The 16,397-nt window shown below is 42.2% G+C and overlaps 1 protein-coding gene across 1 annotated transcript in view; it reads left to right on the forward strand.

Moving 5' to 3' along the window:
• myo16 (myosin XVI) overlaps window positions 1–16,397 on the forward strand; it is a 438,207-nt gene that overhangs the window by 26,837 nt on the left and 394,973 nt on the right. The window contains exon 4 of the mRNA XM_052025545.1: window positions 15,471–15,579. Within this exon, the coding sequence (XP_051881505.1) occupies window positions 15,471–15,579 (109 nt within the window). The remainder of the gene's footprint in view (window positions 1–15,470; window positions 15,580–16,397) is intronic.

The raw sequence follows: 16,397 nt of genomic DNA on the forward strand, positions 1-16,397 counted from the left end.
GAGAATAGGTAGGTTGGGTTTGTTTTCCTTGGAGCAAAGGAGGCTGAAGGACAACCTGATAGAGGGGCACAATACATTGAGAGGCATAGACTGTGCAGATACTAAGAAACTTTTCTCATGGTACAAATGTCTTAGACCACAAGGTAGAGATTTAAGAGGAGGAATAAGAAGTTGAGAAGGGATTTGAGGAAGAATTTTTTCAGCCTATAGATGGTTGCAATTTTGAATGCACTGCCTGACAAAGAGATGGAGGCAGGTACTCTCACAGCTGATCAACTGGCGGGGGTATTTGCAGACATATTTAACCTCTCCCTGCTTCAATCTGAGGTTCCCACCTGTTTTAAGAAGACCACAAAAATCCCGGTACCTAAGAAAAACAAGGTAACATGCCTTAATGACTACCGACCGGTGGCTCTGAAATCCACCATCTTGAAGTGCTTTGAGAGGCTGGTCATGGCACACATTATACATTAGACAATTGTTTATTGACTCCAGCTCCACCTTCAATACTATAATTCCAAGCAAACTCATCACCAAAATCTGAGACCTGGGACTCAACACCTCCCTCTGCAACTGGATCCTTGACTTTCTGACCAACAGAGCGCAATCAGTAAGGATAGGCAGCAACACCTCCAGCACGATTATTCTCAACACTGGTGCCCCACAAAGGCTACATCCTCAGCCCTCTACTCTACTCCCTATATACTTATGACTCCATGGTCAGATTCTGCTCTAACTCCATCTACAAGTTTGCAGATGATACCACCGTAGCGGGCCATATCTCAAATAATGATGAGTCGGAGTACAGGAAGGAGATAGAGAGCTTAGTGACATGGTGTCATGACAACAACCTTTCTTTCAATGTCAGCAAAACAAAAGAATTGGTCATTAACTTCAGGAAAGGGGGCAGTGTACATGCTCCTGTCTACATCAATGGTGCTGAGGTCGAGAGGGTTGAGAGCTTCAAGTTCCCAGGAGTGAATATCACCATTAGCCTATCCTGGTCCAACCACATAGATGCCATGGCCAAGAAGGCTCACCAGTGCCTCTACTTCCTTAGGAAGCTAAAGAAATTTGGCATGTGTCCTTCGATACGCAGCAATTTTTATTGATGCACCATAGAAAGCATCCTATCTGGATGCATCACGGCTTGGTATGGCAACTGCCCTGCCCGGGACTGCAAGAGATTGCAGAGAGTTGTAGACACAGCCCAACGCATCACGGAAACCAGCCTCCCCTCCATGAACTCTGTCTATACCTCCCACTGCTTTAGTGAAGCAGCCAGCACAATCAAAGACCCCACCCACCTGGGTCATTCTCTCTTCTCCCTGCTCCCATCAGGCAGAAGATACAGAAACCTGAGGGCACATACCACCAGGCTCAATGACAGTTTCAATCCCACGGTGATAAGACTATTGAATGGTTCCCTTCTACAATGAGATAAGGTAAAATCTTGACCTCACAATCTACCTCGTTATGACCTTGCTACTTGCACTGAGCTTCCTCTATAGCTGTGACACTTTACTCTGTATTCTGTTATTGTTTTTACCCTGTACTACCTCAATGCACTGTGTAATGAATTGATCTGTACAAATGGTATGCAAGACAAGATTTTTACTGTACTTTGGTACAAGTGACAATAATAAACCAATACCAATGCCAATTTGAAGGGGGCTTGAGCAGCAAGTTTTTCACACAGAGGGTGGTGGGTATATGGAACGAGCTGCCAGAGGAAGTGATGGAGGCAGATACAATTACAATTTTTGAAAGACGTTTGGACAGGTACATAGATAGATACCTATCCATAGGGATAGGAGTGTGTCAGGTTGGGCTGAAGGACCTGTTTCAATGCTGTATGACTCTATGACTAATCTCTAGGCATGATGGTGGTGGGGGCGGGAGACAGGGGATGGGGGCGTAAAAGAGGAGATATTTTTGAAATATTAATTGAGGATTTCATTACAACAGTAATAAGGGTAGGTATCCTTGAAGGCTCTTCAAATTAGGCCACATGAGTAGAACTTTAAAACAAAAAGGGGAGGAGTGGTGAGAGCAGCAGGGGATTTCAACAATATGAACTGGGTTCGCCTTCGTGTAAAAGGCTGGGAGGGGGCGTCTGAGAGAGCTTTTTGAGCTAGTACATAGAGAATCTGACTCGAGAAGGGGCAGTACTTGTGATGATCTTTGAGAATTTAGCCAGGCAACTTGCTGGAACATCAGTGGGAGAGCACATCTCTGTAAGCTTCAAGGCAGCATTAGGAAGGGATAGGATAACTAGAAATTAAGGTCTGGAGCTGGGTGATGGGTGATTTCAATATTATAATGCAGGACATGACACTCTGGGGGCACTAATAAGGCTAGGATGGACACAATGAATGATAGGGTCCAAGGGAGTACTGAGGAACAGTGGGAACTTAGTGTTCAAGTCCGAAGATCCCTGAAGGTGGCAGGAGGTAAATAGGTGGTTAAAAAAGCAGAAGGAATATTTGTCTTCATTAACCAGGGTATAGAATATAAAAGCAGGGAGCTTATGGTACAGTTGTGTAAAACATTTGTTTGATCCAAAAGGAGTACTGTGTGCGATTCGGGTCCCCACACTATTGGAAGAGCATCATTGTACTGGAGAGGGTATAGTGGAGGTCCCCTTTGATGGAGCATTTCAAGTATGAGCAGAATGGACAGGCTGGGTTTATTTTGGAGTAGAAAAGGCTGAGGGTGGATATGATTGAGATCTACACAATTATGAGAAGCACAGTTAGAGCAGATATGAGAAAACTTTCCCCCATCGCAGAGACGTCTAAAATCAGAGGGCATAGATTTAAGTTAAGGGATGAGGTTTAGATAAGATCTGAAGAAGATTTGTTTTCACCCAGGGGTGATTAGAATCTGGAACCCCTTGCCTGAATGATGTGTTAAAAGCAGAGACTTTCACAACATTTACAAAATATGCAGATGAGCTCTTGAATCACCAGGACATGATGGGTAAAGGCTAGGTGTTGGAAAATAGAAGTAGTTTTGAGGGTATTTGATGGTTCACATTGACATTGTGGGCTGAAGGGCCTTTTTCTATGCTGTGTGAGCGTTTAATTTTGTGACAAAGATAAAAGTTGTATGTGCTGCTACTGTAGGTATCTGTGGATCGATAACAGAAGAGCCATGATCTCAGAATCAAAAGCTGGACTACTCTTATCTTTCCACCTTTCTAAATGGTTGGGTCATCCTGGGCGATGACAAGATGTTACGAAGTACAAGTTCTTTCTTTAACTTTATTTTTATAATTCCATGTTTCTGTCAAGTTGGTTAGTGATGAGTAATTACCATTTCCCTTGCATTACCATGCTTCTCTTTGAAACATCTGTGGCGCTACAAATTTGATTGTTGGTGTGATGACTGTTAAATCACTGAATATAATTCACAAACCATTCTGTAATAACTTCCTGCCAAGTTTTCACTTGAAAACTGCTTAATTCAGAGTACCTGATATTTCACTCAGGTGGGAATTACTTCTGTCCAGAAAATAAATTATGTCAGGCAATTCAAATGTGTGAACATCGTAACAAAACGTAACCTGCTCATATTCATTTATTAATGGAAATCACATGATTACAGATGAAGGTGGAGAAAATGCTTAGTGTATTCAATCCTTCCTCACCTGAAGGGGACTTTGAATCATTACATGTACCAATCCCAACTGCAAGAGTCTAGTCATCACCCAGCTTGAGATCAGTTAAGTAAACAATAAGGCTTTTGGCATGCTGGCCTTCATAAATCAGGGCACTGAATATAAAAGTTGGGAAAACATGGTGTGGTTGTACAGGACACTAGTGAGGCTGCACTTGGCGTATTGTGTTTAGTTTTGGTCGCCCTGCTAGAGGAAAGATGTTATTAAACTGAAAGAGTGCAGAAAATATTTACAAGGATGTTGCCAGGATTTGGGGAATTGAGTTATAGGGAGAGGTTGGACAGGCTAGGACTTTATTCCTTGGAGCATAGGAGACTGAGAGGTGATTTTGTAGAGGTGTATAAAATCATGAGGGGCATAGATAAGGTGAATGCACTCAGTCTTTTTCCCAGGCTTGGGGAATCAATAACTAGAGGGAATAGGTTTGTGAGAGGGAAAAGATTTAATAGGAATTTGAGGGGCAACTTTTTTACACAAAGCGTAGTATCTATGTGGAATGAGCTGGCAGAGGAAGTGGTTGAGGCAGGTATAATACCAGCTTTTAAAAAACAGTTGGACAGTTACATGGATAGGAAAGGTTTGGAAACTTATGTACCAAACACTGGCAAATTGGATTTGCTTAAATGGGTATCTTGGTTGGCATGGACCAGTTGAGCTGAAGGGCCTGTTTCTGCACTGTATGACTCTATGACTTCAAACAAAGATTTGTGACTGAACATGAAATCTTTCTAGACTGTGGGGTCATACTTCACAGTGACACATACATTTACTCAGAAAGTCATTGCTTACCTTCATCTTATGTTCGAATGATTAGGGTTAATTATTGGAACAAGGTGGTCAATATTAAATGAAAAGGCAGTGAATGGTTAAATTATGACCATAGTGTGATATTATTAAACAGGCCATAAATGTATCAGAATTCAGTAGAAGGTCATTTAGAATTCCAGCTCGTTTTTTGTTTGGTATGTGAATTGATAGTCCTGTCCTGCTTCTGGGTGCTTGGATGAAAAAGGGAGACCGAAGAGCTTGACCTCAAGAGAAGATACATTTTCCAGCAATAAGTTACAGTTGGTATTGGAATTGGTTTATTATTGTCACTTGTACCGAGGTACAGTGAAAAGCTTGTCTTGCATACCGTTCATACAGATCAATTCATTACGCAGTGCATTGAGGTAGAATAAGATAAAATAATACAGAACACAGAGTCACAGTGTCGCAGCTGCAGAGAAAGTGCAGTGCAGATAGACAATAAGGTGCAAGGTCATAACAAGGTAGATTGTGAGGTAAAGAGCCCACCTTATCGCAACTAGGGAAATGTTCAATACTTCTATAACAGCAGTATAGAAGCTGTCCTTGAGCCTGGTGGTATGTGTTTTCAGGCTTTTTTATCTTCTGCCCAATGGGACAGGGGAGAAGAGAGAATGTCTGGGTGGGTGGGGTCTTTGACTATGCTGGCGGCTTTTCGGAGTTAGCAAGAAATGTAGACAGAGTCCATAGAGGGGAGGCTGGTTTCCGTGATGCGCTGGGCTGTATCCACAACTCTCTGCAGTTTCTTGTGGTCACGGGCAGAGCAGTTGCCATACCAAGCCATGATGCATAGATAGGATGCTTTCTATGGTGCATCAGTAAAAATTGCTGAGTATCAAAGGGGACATGCCAAATTTCTTTAGCCTCCTGAGGAAGTAGAGGCACCGGTGAACTTTCCTGGCTTTGGCATCTATGTGGTTGGACCAGGACAGGCTATTGGTGATGTTCACTCCTTGGAACTTGAGTTCTCAACTCTCTCAAGCTCAGCAGCGTTGATGTAGACAGGTGCATATGCACCGCCCCCTGCCCTGAAGTCAATGACCAGCTCTTCTGTTTTTGCTGACATTGAGTTGTTGTCATAACACTATGTCACTAAGCTCTCTATCACCGTCCTGTACTCCAACTCATTGTTATTTGAGATACAACCTACTATGCTGGTATCGTCTGAAAACTTGTAGATGGAGTTAGAGCAGAACCTGGCCACGTAGTCATGAGTGCATAGTGAGTAGAGGGCTGAGGATGCAGCCTTGTGGGGCACCAGTGTTGAGAATAATCATGCCGGAGGTGTTGCTGCCAATCCTCACTGATGACGGTCTGTTGGTCAGAAATTCAAGGATCCACTTGCAAAGGGAGGTGTTGAGTCCTAGGTCTTAGAGTTTGGTGACAAGTTTGCTTGGAATTATAGTATTGAAGGCAGAGCTGTAGTCAATAAACAATACTCTAACATAAGTGTCTTTACTGTCCAGATGCTCCAGAGCTGAGTGTAGGGCTAGGGAGGTGGTGTCTGCCATAGACGTGTTTCAGCAGTAGGTGAATTGCAGTGGGTTGAGGTTGTCTGGGAGGCTGGAGTTGATGCGTGCCATGACCAGCCTCTCGAAGCACTTCATGATGGTGTATGTCAGAGCCACTGGGCAGTAGTCATTAAGGCACATTACATTGTTTATCTTAGGTAGCGGGATGATAGTGCTCTTCTTAAAGTGGTCGGAACCTCAGAGTAAAGCAGGAAGACGTTAAGCATGTCTGCAAATACCCCCGCTAGCTGATCAACACAAGATCTAAGGACTCAGCCGGGGACACCATCCAGGCCAGATGCTTTCGTTGGGTTCACTCTTTGGAAGACTGATCTTACGTCCTCGGTGACTATGGATTCATGTGCATTGGAAGCTTTTGGGGTGGGTGGTGACATACCAATCCAATAACTTCAAGGTTTTCGCTTAGGAAACTTACATGGCATGTGATCTGTTGGAATTTCATCACCAGCTTTTGCTCAAGATTTACTTCAGTCCTCATGTTGGATGAATCCCTTACCACTTGAAAATTTACAAATAAAAACAGCAATTGCTGGAAAATTCAGCTGGTCAGACAGGATCTGACAAGGGAAAGAAACATAATTAAAGTTTCAGGTTGATAACCTTTCATCATAATTTAGGGAAGTTAGAAACCAATCATTACGAGGGGGTTTGATAAGGAAGTTTTGTTGCAATTACACAGTGCCTTGTTGAGCACCTGAAGTATTGTGGACAGTTTTGGTCTTCTTGTGTAAGAACAGAAGTACTTGTCACAAAGGATATTCATGAGACTTGTCCTTGGTATTTGGTATTTGGTATTGGTTTATTATTGTCACTTGTACCAAGGTACAGTGAAAAACTTGTCTTGCATACCGATCATACAGGTCAATTCATTACACAGTGCAGTTACATTGAGTTAGTACAGAGTGCATTGAGGTAGTACAGGTAAAAACAATAACAGTACAGAGTAAAGTGTCACAGCTACAGAGAAAGTGCAGTGCAATAAGGTGCAAGGTCACAACAACGTGGATCATCGTATAAGGGAACTGTTCAGTAGTCTTCTCACAGTGGGGTAGAAGCTGTCCTTAAGTCTGGTGGTACCTGCCCTCAGGCTCCTGTATCTTCTACCTGATGGAAGAGGAGAGAAGAGAGAATGACCTAGGTGGCTGTGGTCTTTGATTATGCTGGCTGCTTTGCCAAGGTAACAAGAGGTAAGAGTCCAAAGAGGAGAGGCTGGTTTCCATGATGCACTGGGCTATGTCCACAACTCTGCAGTTTCTTGCAGTCCTGGGTAGAGCAGCTGCCATACCAAGCTGTGATGCATCCAGATAGGATGCTTTCTATGGTGTATTGATAAAAGTTGGTGTGTATCAAAGGGGCATACTGAATTTCTTTAGCCTCCTGAAGAAGTAGAGGTGCTGGTGAGCTTTCTTGGCCATGGCATCTCCGTGATTCGACCAGGACAGGCTATCGGTGATGTTCACTCCCAGGAACTTGAAGGTCTCAACCCTCTCAACCTCAGCACCATTGATGTAGACAGGAGCGTGTACACCACCCCCTTTCCTGAAGTCAATGACCAGCTCTTTTGTTTTGTTGACACTGAGACATTGACATTGAATGTGGCAGGTTTGCTGAGGAGATCGAGTTTGGGAAGGGAGATCTCACTGATATGCAAAATGTTATTAAAATGCTTAACAGGTCAGATAATGTTTCCCTGCCTGAGGAGTTCAGGACCAGTTTGAGAATAAGGGGTAGGTTGTTTAGGATAAGAATGAAGACATATTTCTTTACTTAATGGGTGGTGAACCTTTGGAATTCCTGACCCTGGAGGGTTGTGGAGACTCAGTCAGGCAGTTCATTCAAAATAAAGAATAGATTTCTGGATATTAAGGATTTAGTGTTAGAAAATGTTGCTTGGGTCAACCATTCATGATCTTGATGAATGGCAGAGCCAGGTCAACGGGCCAGATGGCCAATTCCTGATCCTAATTCTTATATTCTCATGTTTTTATCCAATGGGTAGAATTGATGGTCAAGGACAGGAGTTAGGTTTGGTCATTGAGATGGTGCCTTCGCCAGGGGGTAAAATTGGTGGTCATGGGGTAATGTTTTCTATTGATGGATGGGGTCAATGGTTGTCTTGGGAAAAAGGCCCTGACTGTCTACCGTATCTCTGCCCCCTCATAATTTTATAGACATCTATCAGGTTGCCCCTCAGCCTCTGATGCTCCAGAGGAAATAGTGAACACAATTTCTTAAACTTTAGGATAGCTATGAATAAGAATAAGAGTGGCCTTGCAGGAAAGTATTAAATTGGGAGAGAGCAGATTATGAAGGCATCAGACAGGAGCTAGGGAGAGTTAATTGGGAAGAGTTGTTTTTGGACAAATCTACATCTGACATGTGGAGGTTGTTTAAAGACCAACTGCACAGAGTTCAGGACCAGTTTGTTCCAGTAAGAGGGAAGGACAAGAATGGCAAGGCACGGGAACTTTGGATGACGAAAGAGGTAGTTACTTTAGTCAAGGAGGAGGCTTAGAAAGTGGGAATCAAACAGGGAACGAGAACTATAATGGAACCAAAAGAGAACTCAAGAAAGGACTTAGGAAAGCTAGAAGGGGTCATGAAAAGTCCTTGGCGAGTAGCAGAGAATCCCAAAGCATTCTATACATACATCATGAGCAAGAGGATAATGAGGAGAAAGAGTGGGACCACACAAGGATAAAGGAAGGAACATGTGCTTGGAGGCAGAGGATATAGGCAAGGTCCTAAATGAGTTCTTTGCATCAGTATTTACCAAGGAGAAGGACATGGAAGGTTGTAAGAATAGTGTGGAGTGTGCTAATATGCCAGGGCATTTTGAGAGGTAGTCTCTTAAAGAACATGAAGGTAGATAAGTCCCCAGGGCCTGATGGGATATACCCCAGGTTATTGTGAGAGGCGAGAGATGAGATTGCTGGAGCCTTGACCAAGGTCTTTGTATCTTTGCTAGCCACAGGTGTAGTGCCGAAGGACTGGCAGATAGGTAATGTTGTTCCTTTGTTCAAGAAGAGAAATAGGGATAATCCTGGAAATTATAGACCAGTGAGTCTCACATCAGTGGGAGGTAAATTCATGGAGATAATTGTTAGGGATCAGGTTTATAAGCATTTGGAGAAACATGGTCCAATTAGGGACGGTCAGCATGGCTTTGTGCGGGGCAAGTCATGCTTCACTAATCTGATTAAGTTTTGTGAGGAGGTGACGAAGGTGATTGATGAAGATAGAGCAATGGATGCTGTATAAGTGGATACAAGGTCCTGCATGGGAGGCTAAGATAAGATAAGATCTCTTTATTTGTCACATGTACATCAAAACACACAGTGAAATACATCTTTTGTGTAGTGATTTGGGGGGCAGCCCACAAGTGTCGCCATGTTTCCGGCACCAACATAGCATCCTAACCCGTACGTCTTTGGAATGTGGGAGGAAACTGGAGCACCCGAAGGAAATCCACACAGACACAGGGAGAACATACAAATTCCTCACAGACAGTGGCGGGATTTGAACCCGGGTCGCTGGCGCTGTAAAGCATTATGCTAACCATTATGCTACCGTGCCTGCCATGGTTCATCCAGAAGATTAATATGCATGGGATCCATGGTGACTTGGCTGATTGAATCCAAAACTAGCTTGCCCATAGAAGACAAGAGGGTAATAGTGGATCTATCTTATTCTGGATGGAGGTCTGTATCAAGTGGTTTTCTGAAGGGATTTGTTCTGGAAACTCTGTTGTTTGTCATATATATAAATGATTTGGATGAAAGTGTGGTAGGGTAGGTGAGTAAGTCTGCAGATGACACAAAGATTGGTGGTGTTGTTGATTGCATAGAAGATTGCCATAGAATCCAGTGGGATATAGATCATATTCCTCCCTGACCTTGCTTTCCTGTGTCCTTCTCCTTGGTGAATACTTTTGCCTTGCTAATTTCCTTCTTAAGTGTACTCCTACATCCCTTATACTTGTCCAAGGATTTGTTTAATCCCAGCTGCCTACACCTGACATATTCGTCTTTCTTTTTCCTGACCAGAGCCTCAATATCCCTCATTAACCAGGGCTCCCTAATCCTGCCAGCCTTAGCCTTGACTCTCTCAGGAACATGTTGGCCATGAACCCTCCCTTCCTCATTTTTATCAGCCTCCCACTTGCCAGATATTCCTTTACCTGCAAACAGCCTCTTCCAATCAACCATTGCAAGATCCTGTCTAATGTCATCAAAATTAGCTTTCCCCCAATTTAGAACTTTAATTTGTGGACCAGTCCTATCTATTTCCATAACTATTTTAAAATTAATAGAATTATGGTCACTGGTCCCAAAGGACTCCCTCACTGACACATCTGTCATCTGCCCAGCCTCATTTCCTAATAGAAGTTTGAGTGTTGTCCCTTTTGTAATCAGGCCAACAACATATTGCTTCAGAAAGCTTTCCCTGCCACATTAGCAAATTCTTCCCCATTTAGTCCCCTAGCACTATGGCAGTCACAGTCAATACTAGGGTAGTTAAAAACACCTACTATCACAACTGTATTATTCTTACACCTCTCTGTGATTTTCCTACATTTTTGCTCCTCTAATTCCTGCTGACTATGGGGTCCTGTGGTGCAATTCCATCAAAGTGATCACTCCTTCATAATTCTACCCATATAACCTCCCTGGATGCTTCCCCTGGAATATCCTCTCTAAGTACTGTTGTGATGTTCTCCCAAACCAATAGTGCAACACACCCTCCCCTCTTACCTCCACCTCTATCATACCTGCAGCATCTTCACTATGGACATATTCAACCTCTTGATTCTGCTGTCTGAGGTTCCCACCTGCTTCAAAAAGGCATCTATTGTACCAGTGCCCAAGAAGAGCATGGTGTCCCGCCTCAATGACGACCATTCAGTAGCACTTACATCAATCGTAATGAAGTGCTTCGAGAGGTTGGTTATGGTGTGAGTCAACTCCTGCCTCAGGGATGACCTGGATCCACTTCATTCTACCTATCGCCACAACAGGTCAACAGCAGATGCGATTTCTCTGGCTCTTCACTCTGTTCTGGACCATCTGGACAACAGGAACTTGTATGTCAGGCTGCTGTTCATCGACTACAGCTCAGCGTTCAACACAATCATCCCATCCAGGCTCATCATCAAGCTTCAAGACCTGGGCCTCTCTACCTCCCTCTGCAGCTGGATACTTGACTTCCTCATTGGCCGACCTCAATCAGTGAGGATTGGTAACAACATCTCCTCCTTCCTGATCATCAACACAGGTTCACCTCAAGGCTGCATGCTTAGCCTCCTGCTCTGTTCTCTATACACACATGACTGTGTGGCTAAGCACACTCCAATGCCATCTTTAAATTCACCAATGACACTACTGTTGTTGGACTAATCACATGCGACAATGAGTCAGCTTACTGGAGCGAGATAGGAGACCTGGTTGAGTGGTGCTGCAACAACAACCTCTCGCTCAACGTCACCAAAACTAAAGAGCTGATCGTTGACTTCAGGAAGGGGAAGGAGGGCAAACATGTGTCAGTCGAACACACTAACAAACTTCTAAAGATGTACTGTTGAAAGTATCCTGACTGGTTGCATCATGGTCTGGTACAGCCATTCAAATGTGCAGGAATGTAAGAAGCTGCAGAGAGTAGTGGACTCTGCCCATTACCATGAGGGCACATCCCTCCCCACCACTGGTAGTATCTACAGGAGGGGCTGCCTCAAGAAGGCAACATCTGTTATCAAAGATCCCCACCATCTGGGCCATGCCATCTTCTTGCAGCTACCATCAGGCAGGAGGTACAGAAACCTGAAGTTCCAAACCACCAGGCTCAAGAATAGTTACCATTCGGTTCTTGAATCAACCAGCAAAACCCTATTCACTACAGTTTAGCAACACGATGACCACTTTGATAACTTTGCACTAAAATGGATTTTGTCTTTTTTGTTCTAATTGTGTTCTTTCTTGTTAAATTTGTGTATAATTTATGTTTAATTTATACTTAGTGCAGTTTAGCCAATCAGATCTTCCTCACTCCCTGTCATGCCTACTGGAGACAAAGACTTGCTTGCTTTAACTTCAATATTTGTTTCAACTTCCTGATGTGCCACACTGCGATTTTGTGTCCCACCCTCCAGTCAGACTAGCAAATCTGCCCACCAGAATATTGGTCCCATCCATCTTGTACGGGTCACCTCTGCCCTGAAGAAATCCCAATTGTCCAAGAACTTGAACCCCTCCCTCTTGCACCAGCTCCTCAGCAATGCATTCATCTGCCCTATCCTGCTACTACTACCCTCAATGGCACATGGCACCGGGAGTAATCCGAAGATTGCAGCCCTTGAGGTCCTGCTTTTTAACCTTCTGCCTAATTCCTTATATTCACTCTGCAGGACCTCATCCCTTTTTCTACCTTTGTCATTGGTACCAATGTGCAGAACAACTTCTGATAGCTCACCCTCCTTGAGAATTTTCTGCAACTGCTTGGAGACATCCTTGATCCCGGCATCAACGAAGCAACTCACCATTTCATTCATGGCCACAGAATCTCCTTCTGTACCCTCACTATTGAGCTTCCTATCACTAGAGCTCTCCTTGGCTCCGCCCTGCCCTGCTGTGCATCAAAGTCAGTCATTGTGCCACAGAACCTGGTTGCTGCTGCTGCTCTCATCTGAAAAGCCATCCCCACAACAGTATCAAAAATGAAGTTGTTAGTGAGTGAAATGGCCACAAGTGAATCCTGCACTCTGCATATCCCCTCTACCTTTACTGGTGGTCATTCAACTATTTATTTCCTATACCATTGGAGTGACCATCTCACTAAACCTCCTGAGCGAGTCCAACTGCAGCTCCAGACATCCAATGCCATCTCTAAGTGCACTAAAAATACAGAGGAAAGTTAAAGATCTGAGCTTAACGTTGTTCAGCCTCCTTGGCAAAGCCTTTCTCACCAAAGCCTCAGTACTTATACCTCAAACACATCCACTCCCAACATGGCCACTTGGCTGCAGCTCAGCTTTTGTAAAATCTTCCCTCTGAAATCTGCTTCGCAGGTCTGTCAGGAGCTAAAAAGCTTTATTGTGTCAGCGTCATTTCTTTTAATGCCTATGAGTGAATTCACAATTTAAAGCTGTTATAGAATATGTTCTAAACAGAAGTAAAGTGAATTACTTTGGTATTTATATTGTAAATTGTTACATTGACGTGGAGTTTCTGCTGTGTGTAGACTCCTCAGTTCCAGTGTAAATACATACAAAATTTTGGCCACGTTAAAAAATGAATCGGCGTACAAACTTGTTCTCCAAGTTTGTACAGCGATTCATTTGTATATCACTGAATACAAAATCTGCCATAAATCAATTCAGTTGGATAGCATGTGAAAATGTAATTGTTTACATAATGTTGCTTTATTAAAAAAAATCTTTGTTATATTTAAGAATGGTGACTTGATAAAAATTGGTTAATGCAACTCAAAAATGTTTATCATACAAAAGATTATTGAAGCTTGATTTGGTTAGGATAGAATTTGTTCTGAAAAACAAACGTTATTTGCATTAGATAAGCAGATCTTATAAAATGTGTATGGAAAGTACAAGCAATGTAATTGGGATGTAAATTTGAATTAGTCCAGAACAGCACTAATTGAAGGAGATTAATTGAACAGATTAGGATTGATAACAATGTTAATAGAATCTGATCTACAGGAATACGTAGGTTCTATGAATGTCCTTCTTCCGCACAATAATCTCTAAAATGTGAATCAAATAAAAAGAAAACTTAAAGCAAACATTGATTTAAATCTTGCTCATGAATCTTGTTCTGCAAAGTGAGGATAATTAGGATCTTCTCTTTGATTTAGAATTTAGTAGAATGTGTATCAGACAAATGGGTGTAGAGATCAGAGTGCTTGAAATAATAGGTTTTTGGAGGGTATTTGATTAATTAGCAGTTATCAATTGTCTAACCTTGAGATAAGGGACCATCAGAAACACTAATTTAATTAAAATTGGAGGATTGCGGAGACCCCTTAGGCGACATAGTGGGAACTATGCTGACTACAGTCTGTCAGGTAACCTTGGTAAAGGTCTTAAAGGGTCATGATCCAAGCTTATAGAACCGACAACATGGATTGGAAAGCAGCAAATGTAACCTGTCTGTTTAAGAAAGGAGGCAGAGTGAAAACCGAGAACTATTAGTCTAATGTTAAGAGTGAGAGAGTCATAGAGTTGTGCAGCATGGAAATAGGCCTTTCAGTCCAACTTGTCCATGCTGACTCAGCCTATCTACACTAATCCCATTTTCTTCTTCTTCCTTTTCTATCCAAGTACCTGTCCAAATGCTTTTTAAACACTGCAATTGTACCTGCCTCTATCACCTCCTCCACCAGTTTGCTCCATATACCCACCACGACCTGCGTGAAAAACATGCTCCTCAGATCTCCTTCAACATTTCCCTTCTCACCTTAAACCATGGTCCTCCAGTTTTAGGCCACCCTATTGGATCATCTAGTGACCATCTAGTCTACCCTGTGCCCCTCATAACTTTATAGAATGCCATAAGGTCTTTCCTCAGCCTCCTGTGCTACAATGAAAACCATCCCAGCCTATTCAATCTATCCAGTCTAGGTGGACTGAAAAATGATCTATGGACAGAAAATGGAGACCAGGAGTAAATGAGTCTTGGCAAGGCAGGGTGTAACTTATGGATAATTGTGTGAGGCTCAGCTATTTTCAACTAAAATCAACAATGAAGGAACCAAAGGTAATGTCAACACAAAGATAGAAAGGAATTAAAGCTATGAGGAGGATATAAAGGATCTGCAGAAGGACAAAATATATCAGTTGATTGATTGGACAAGAGTGGCAAATAATGTGGGGAAATGTCAAATTATCTGTGTTGGTAGATAGAATGAAAAGCTACATAATTTTTATGCAAAGGGACTAATAAATATTGGCATTCAAAGGGATTTGGGGACTCTTCCTAATGAAATACCAAAAGTTTGGATGCAAGTACAGCATGAAATTAGGAAACCAAATGATGTCATCCTCTTTTCTGAAGGCATTTGAAGTGCAAGAGTAAGGAAATCTTGTTGCAATTATATAAGACTTAAGTCTGGATTTTTCTGAAATTGTGGGCCACAAACTGCCTTTACTATACAGCTGCCCAGCACTATTACTATACATACAGTTAGCAATTCTTCCTGCATATATTGTTCTACTCTCAAAGAGGTTTTCAAAGGAAATTCCATTGCATGGGGCCAAGTATACTGTAACCATGGCTGCCAGAGCTGGACAAAAAGTTGCACCACTGAATATTGAAAGAAATTATAGGAAATAGTGTATATTATTAATGTAAGAAAAAGATGATACTCTAATGGTATTTTCATACCAGAAATAAAGTTTGATGTAGATTGATATTCTTTCTTTCATGTTATTTTCTTAGGCTGGAGCCAATGTTTTACTCCAAGATGTTAATGGAAATATTGCACTGGATTATGCAATAGAAGGCACAGAGACAAGTTTCATCTTACTTGGACATCTAGAAGATAATGGTACATGATTATTATATTGATTTTGTAAAAGTCATAGACACAGTTAAACCTTAAGATTAGTTTTCTGTTTGGAATCATTTTCCATTTGTGAACCATGTACTTTTTTAATTTGTTTTACTTGTCGAAATTTTGGAACCAAATTTTGAGAGATCAGCTATGACACTACACAAATAGTCATGAGAGGAAGCCACTGAGTAGGTAATATTGGGTTAATCCAGTTTTGGTTTTATCCAACTCCTTCCTCTGATCTCTTTAAAACAAATAATTGACATGCTCAAGAATTTGCACTCCATCCCCTCCCCTGTTTTGCGTCCATGCACCTGGCTTACCACTGTTAATGTTCTGTATATATTTACCCATAATACTGATAAGCAACCAAATGTGTTTATAATTGGATTCCATAAGATTTTAACATTTTCCAAGGATCATCAGTTATTGAAATGGTCAAAGACAAGAGCAATTTTATTGGGTCACATGGTAACGATAGTTATCATGATGATTACATTATAAAGTGATGGGCAGCAATGGCCACTTTCTTGGTTTTCTTCTTGGCTTCCATCTTCTTTAGCTGATTAAGTTGTTAAATCAAGGCAAGCTAAGGCTACTATGAAGGTACCAGCTTAAAGAGCTGCATTTACCCCTGATGCTTGACCTTAAATGCGCCAGGGGTAGGTACTTGTTATCAGTAAATCACTATTCTAATTACCTCATCCCATTGATGGACATATCGTAAACACATGCCCCAATCAAATTCCTTGGTAAAGATAATGTGGTTATTTATGGGCTTAGTCAAATAGTCCTTCTTATTCAGACAACCA

Source organism: Pristis pectinata, chromosome 11 (genome assembly GCF_009764475.1).
Source record: "Pristis pectinata isolate sPriPec2 chromosome 11, sPriPec2.1.pri, whole genome shotgun sequence".
Taxonomy (NCBI): Eukaryota; Metazoa; Chordata; class Chondrichthyes; order Rhinopristiformes; family Pristidae; genus Pristis; species Pristis pectinata.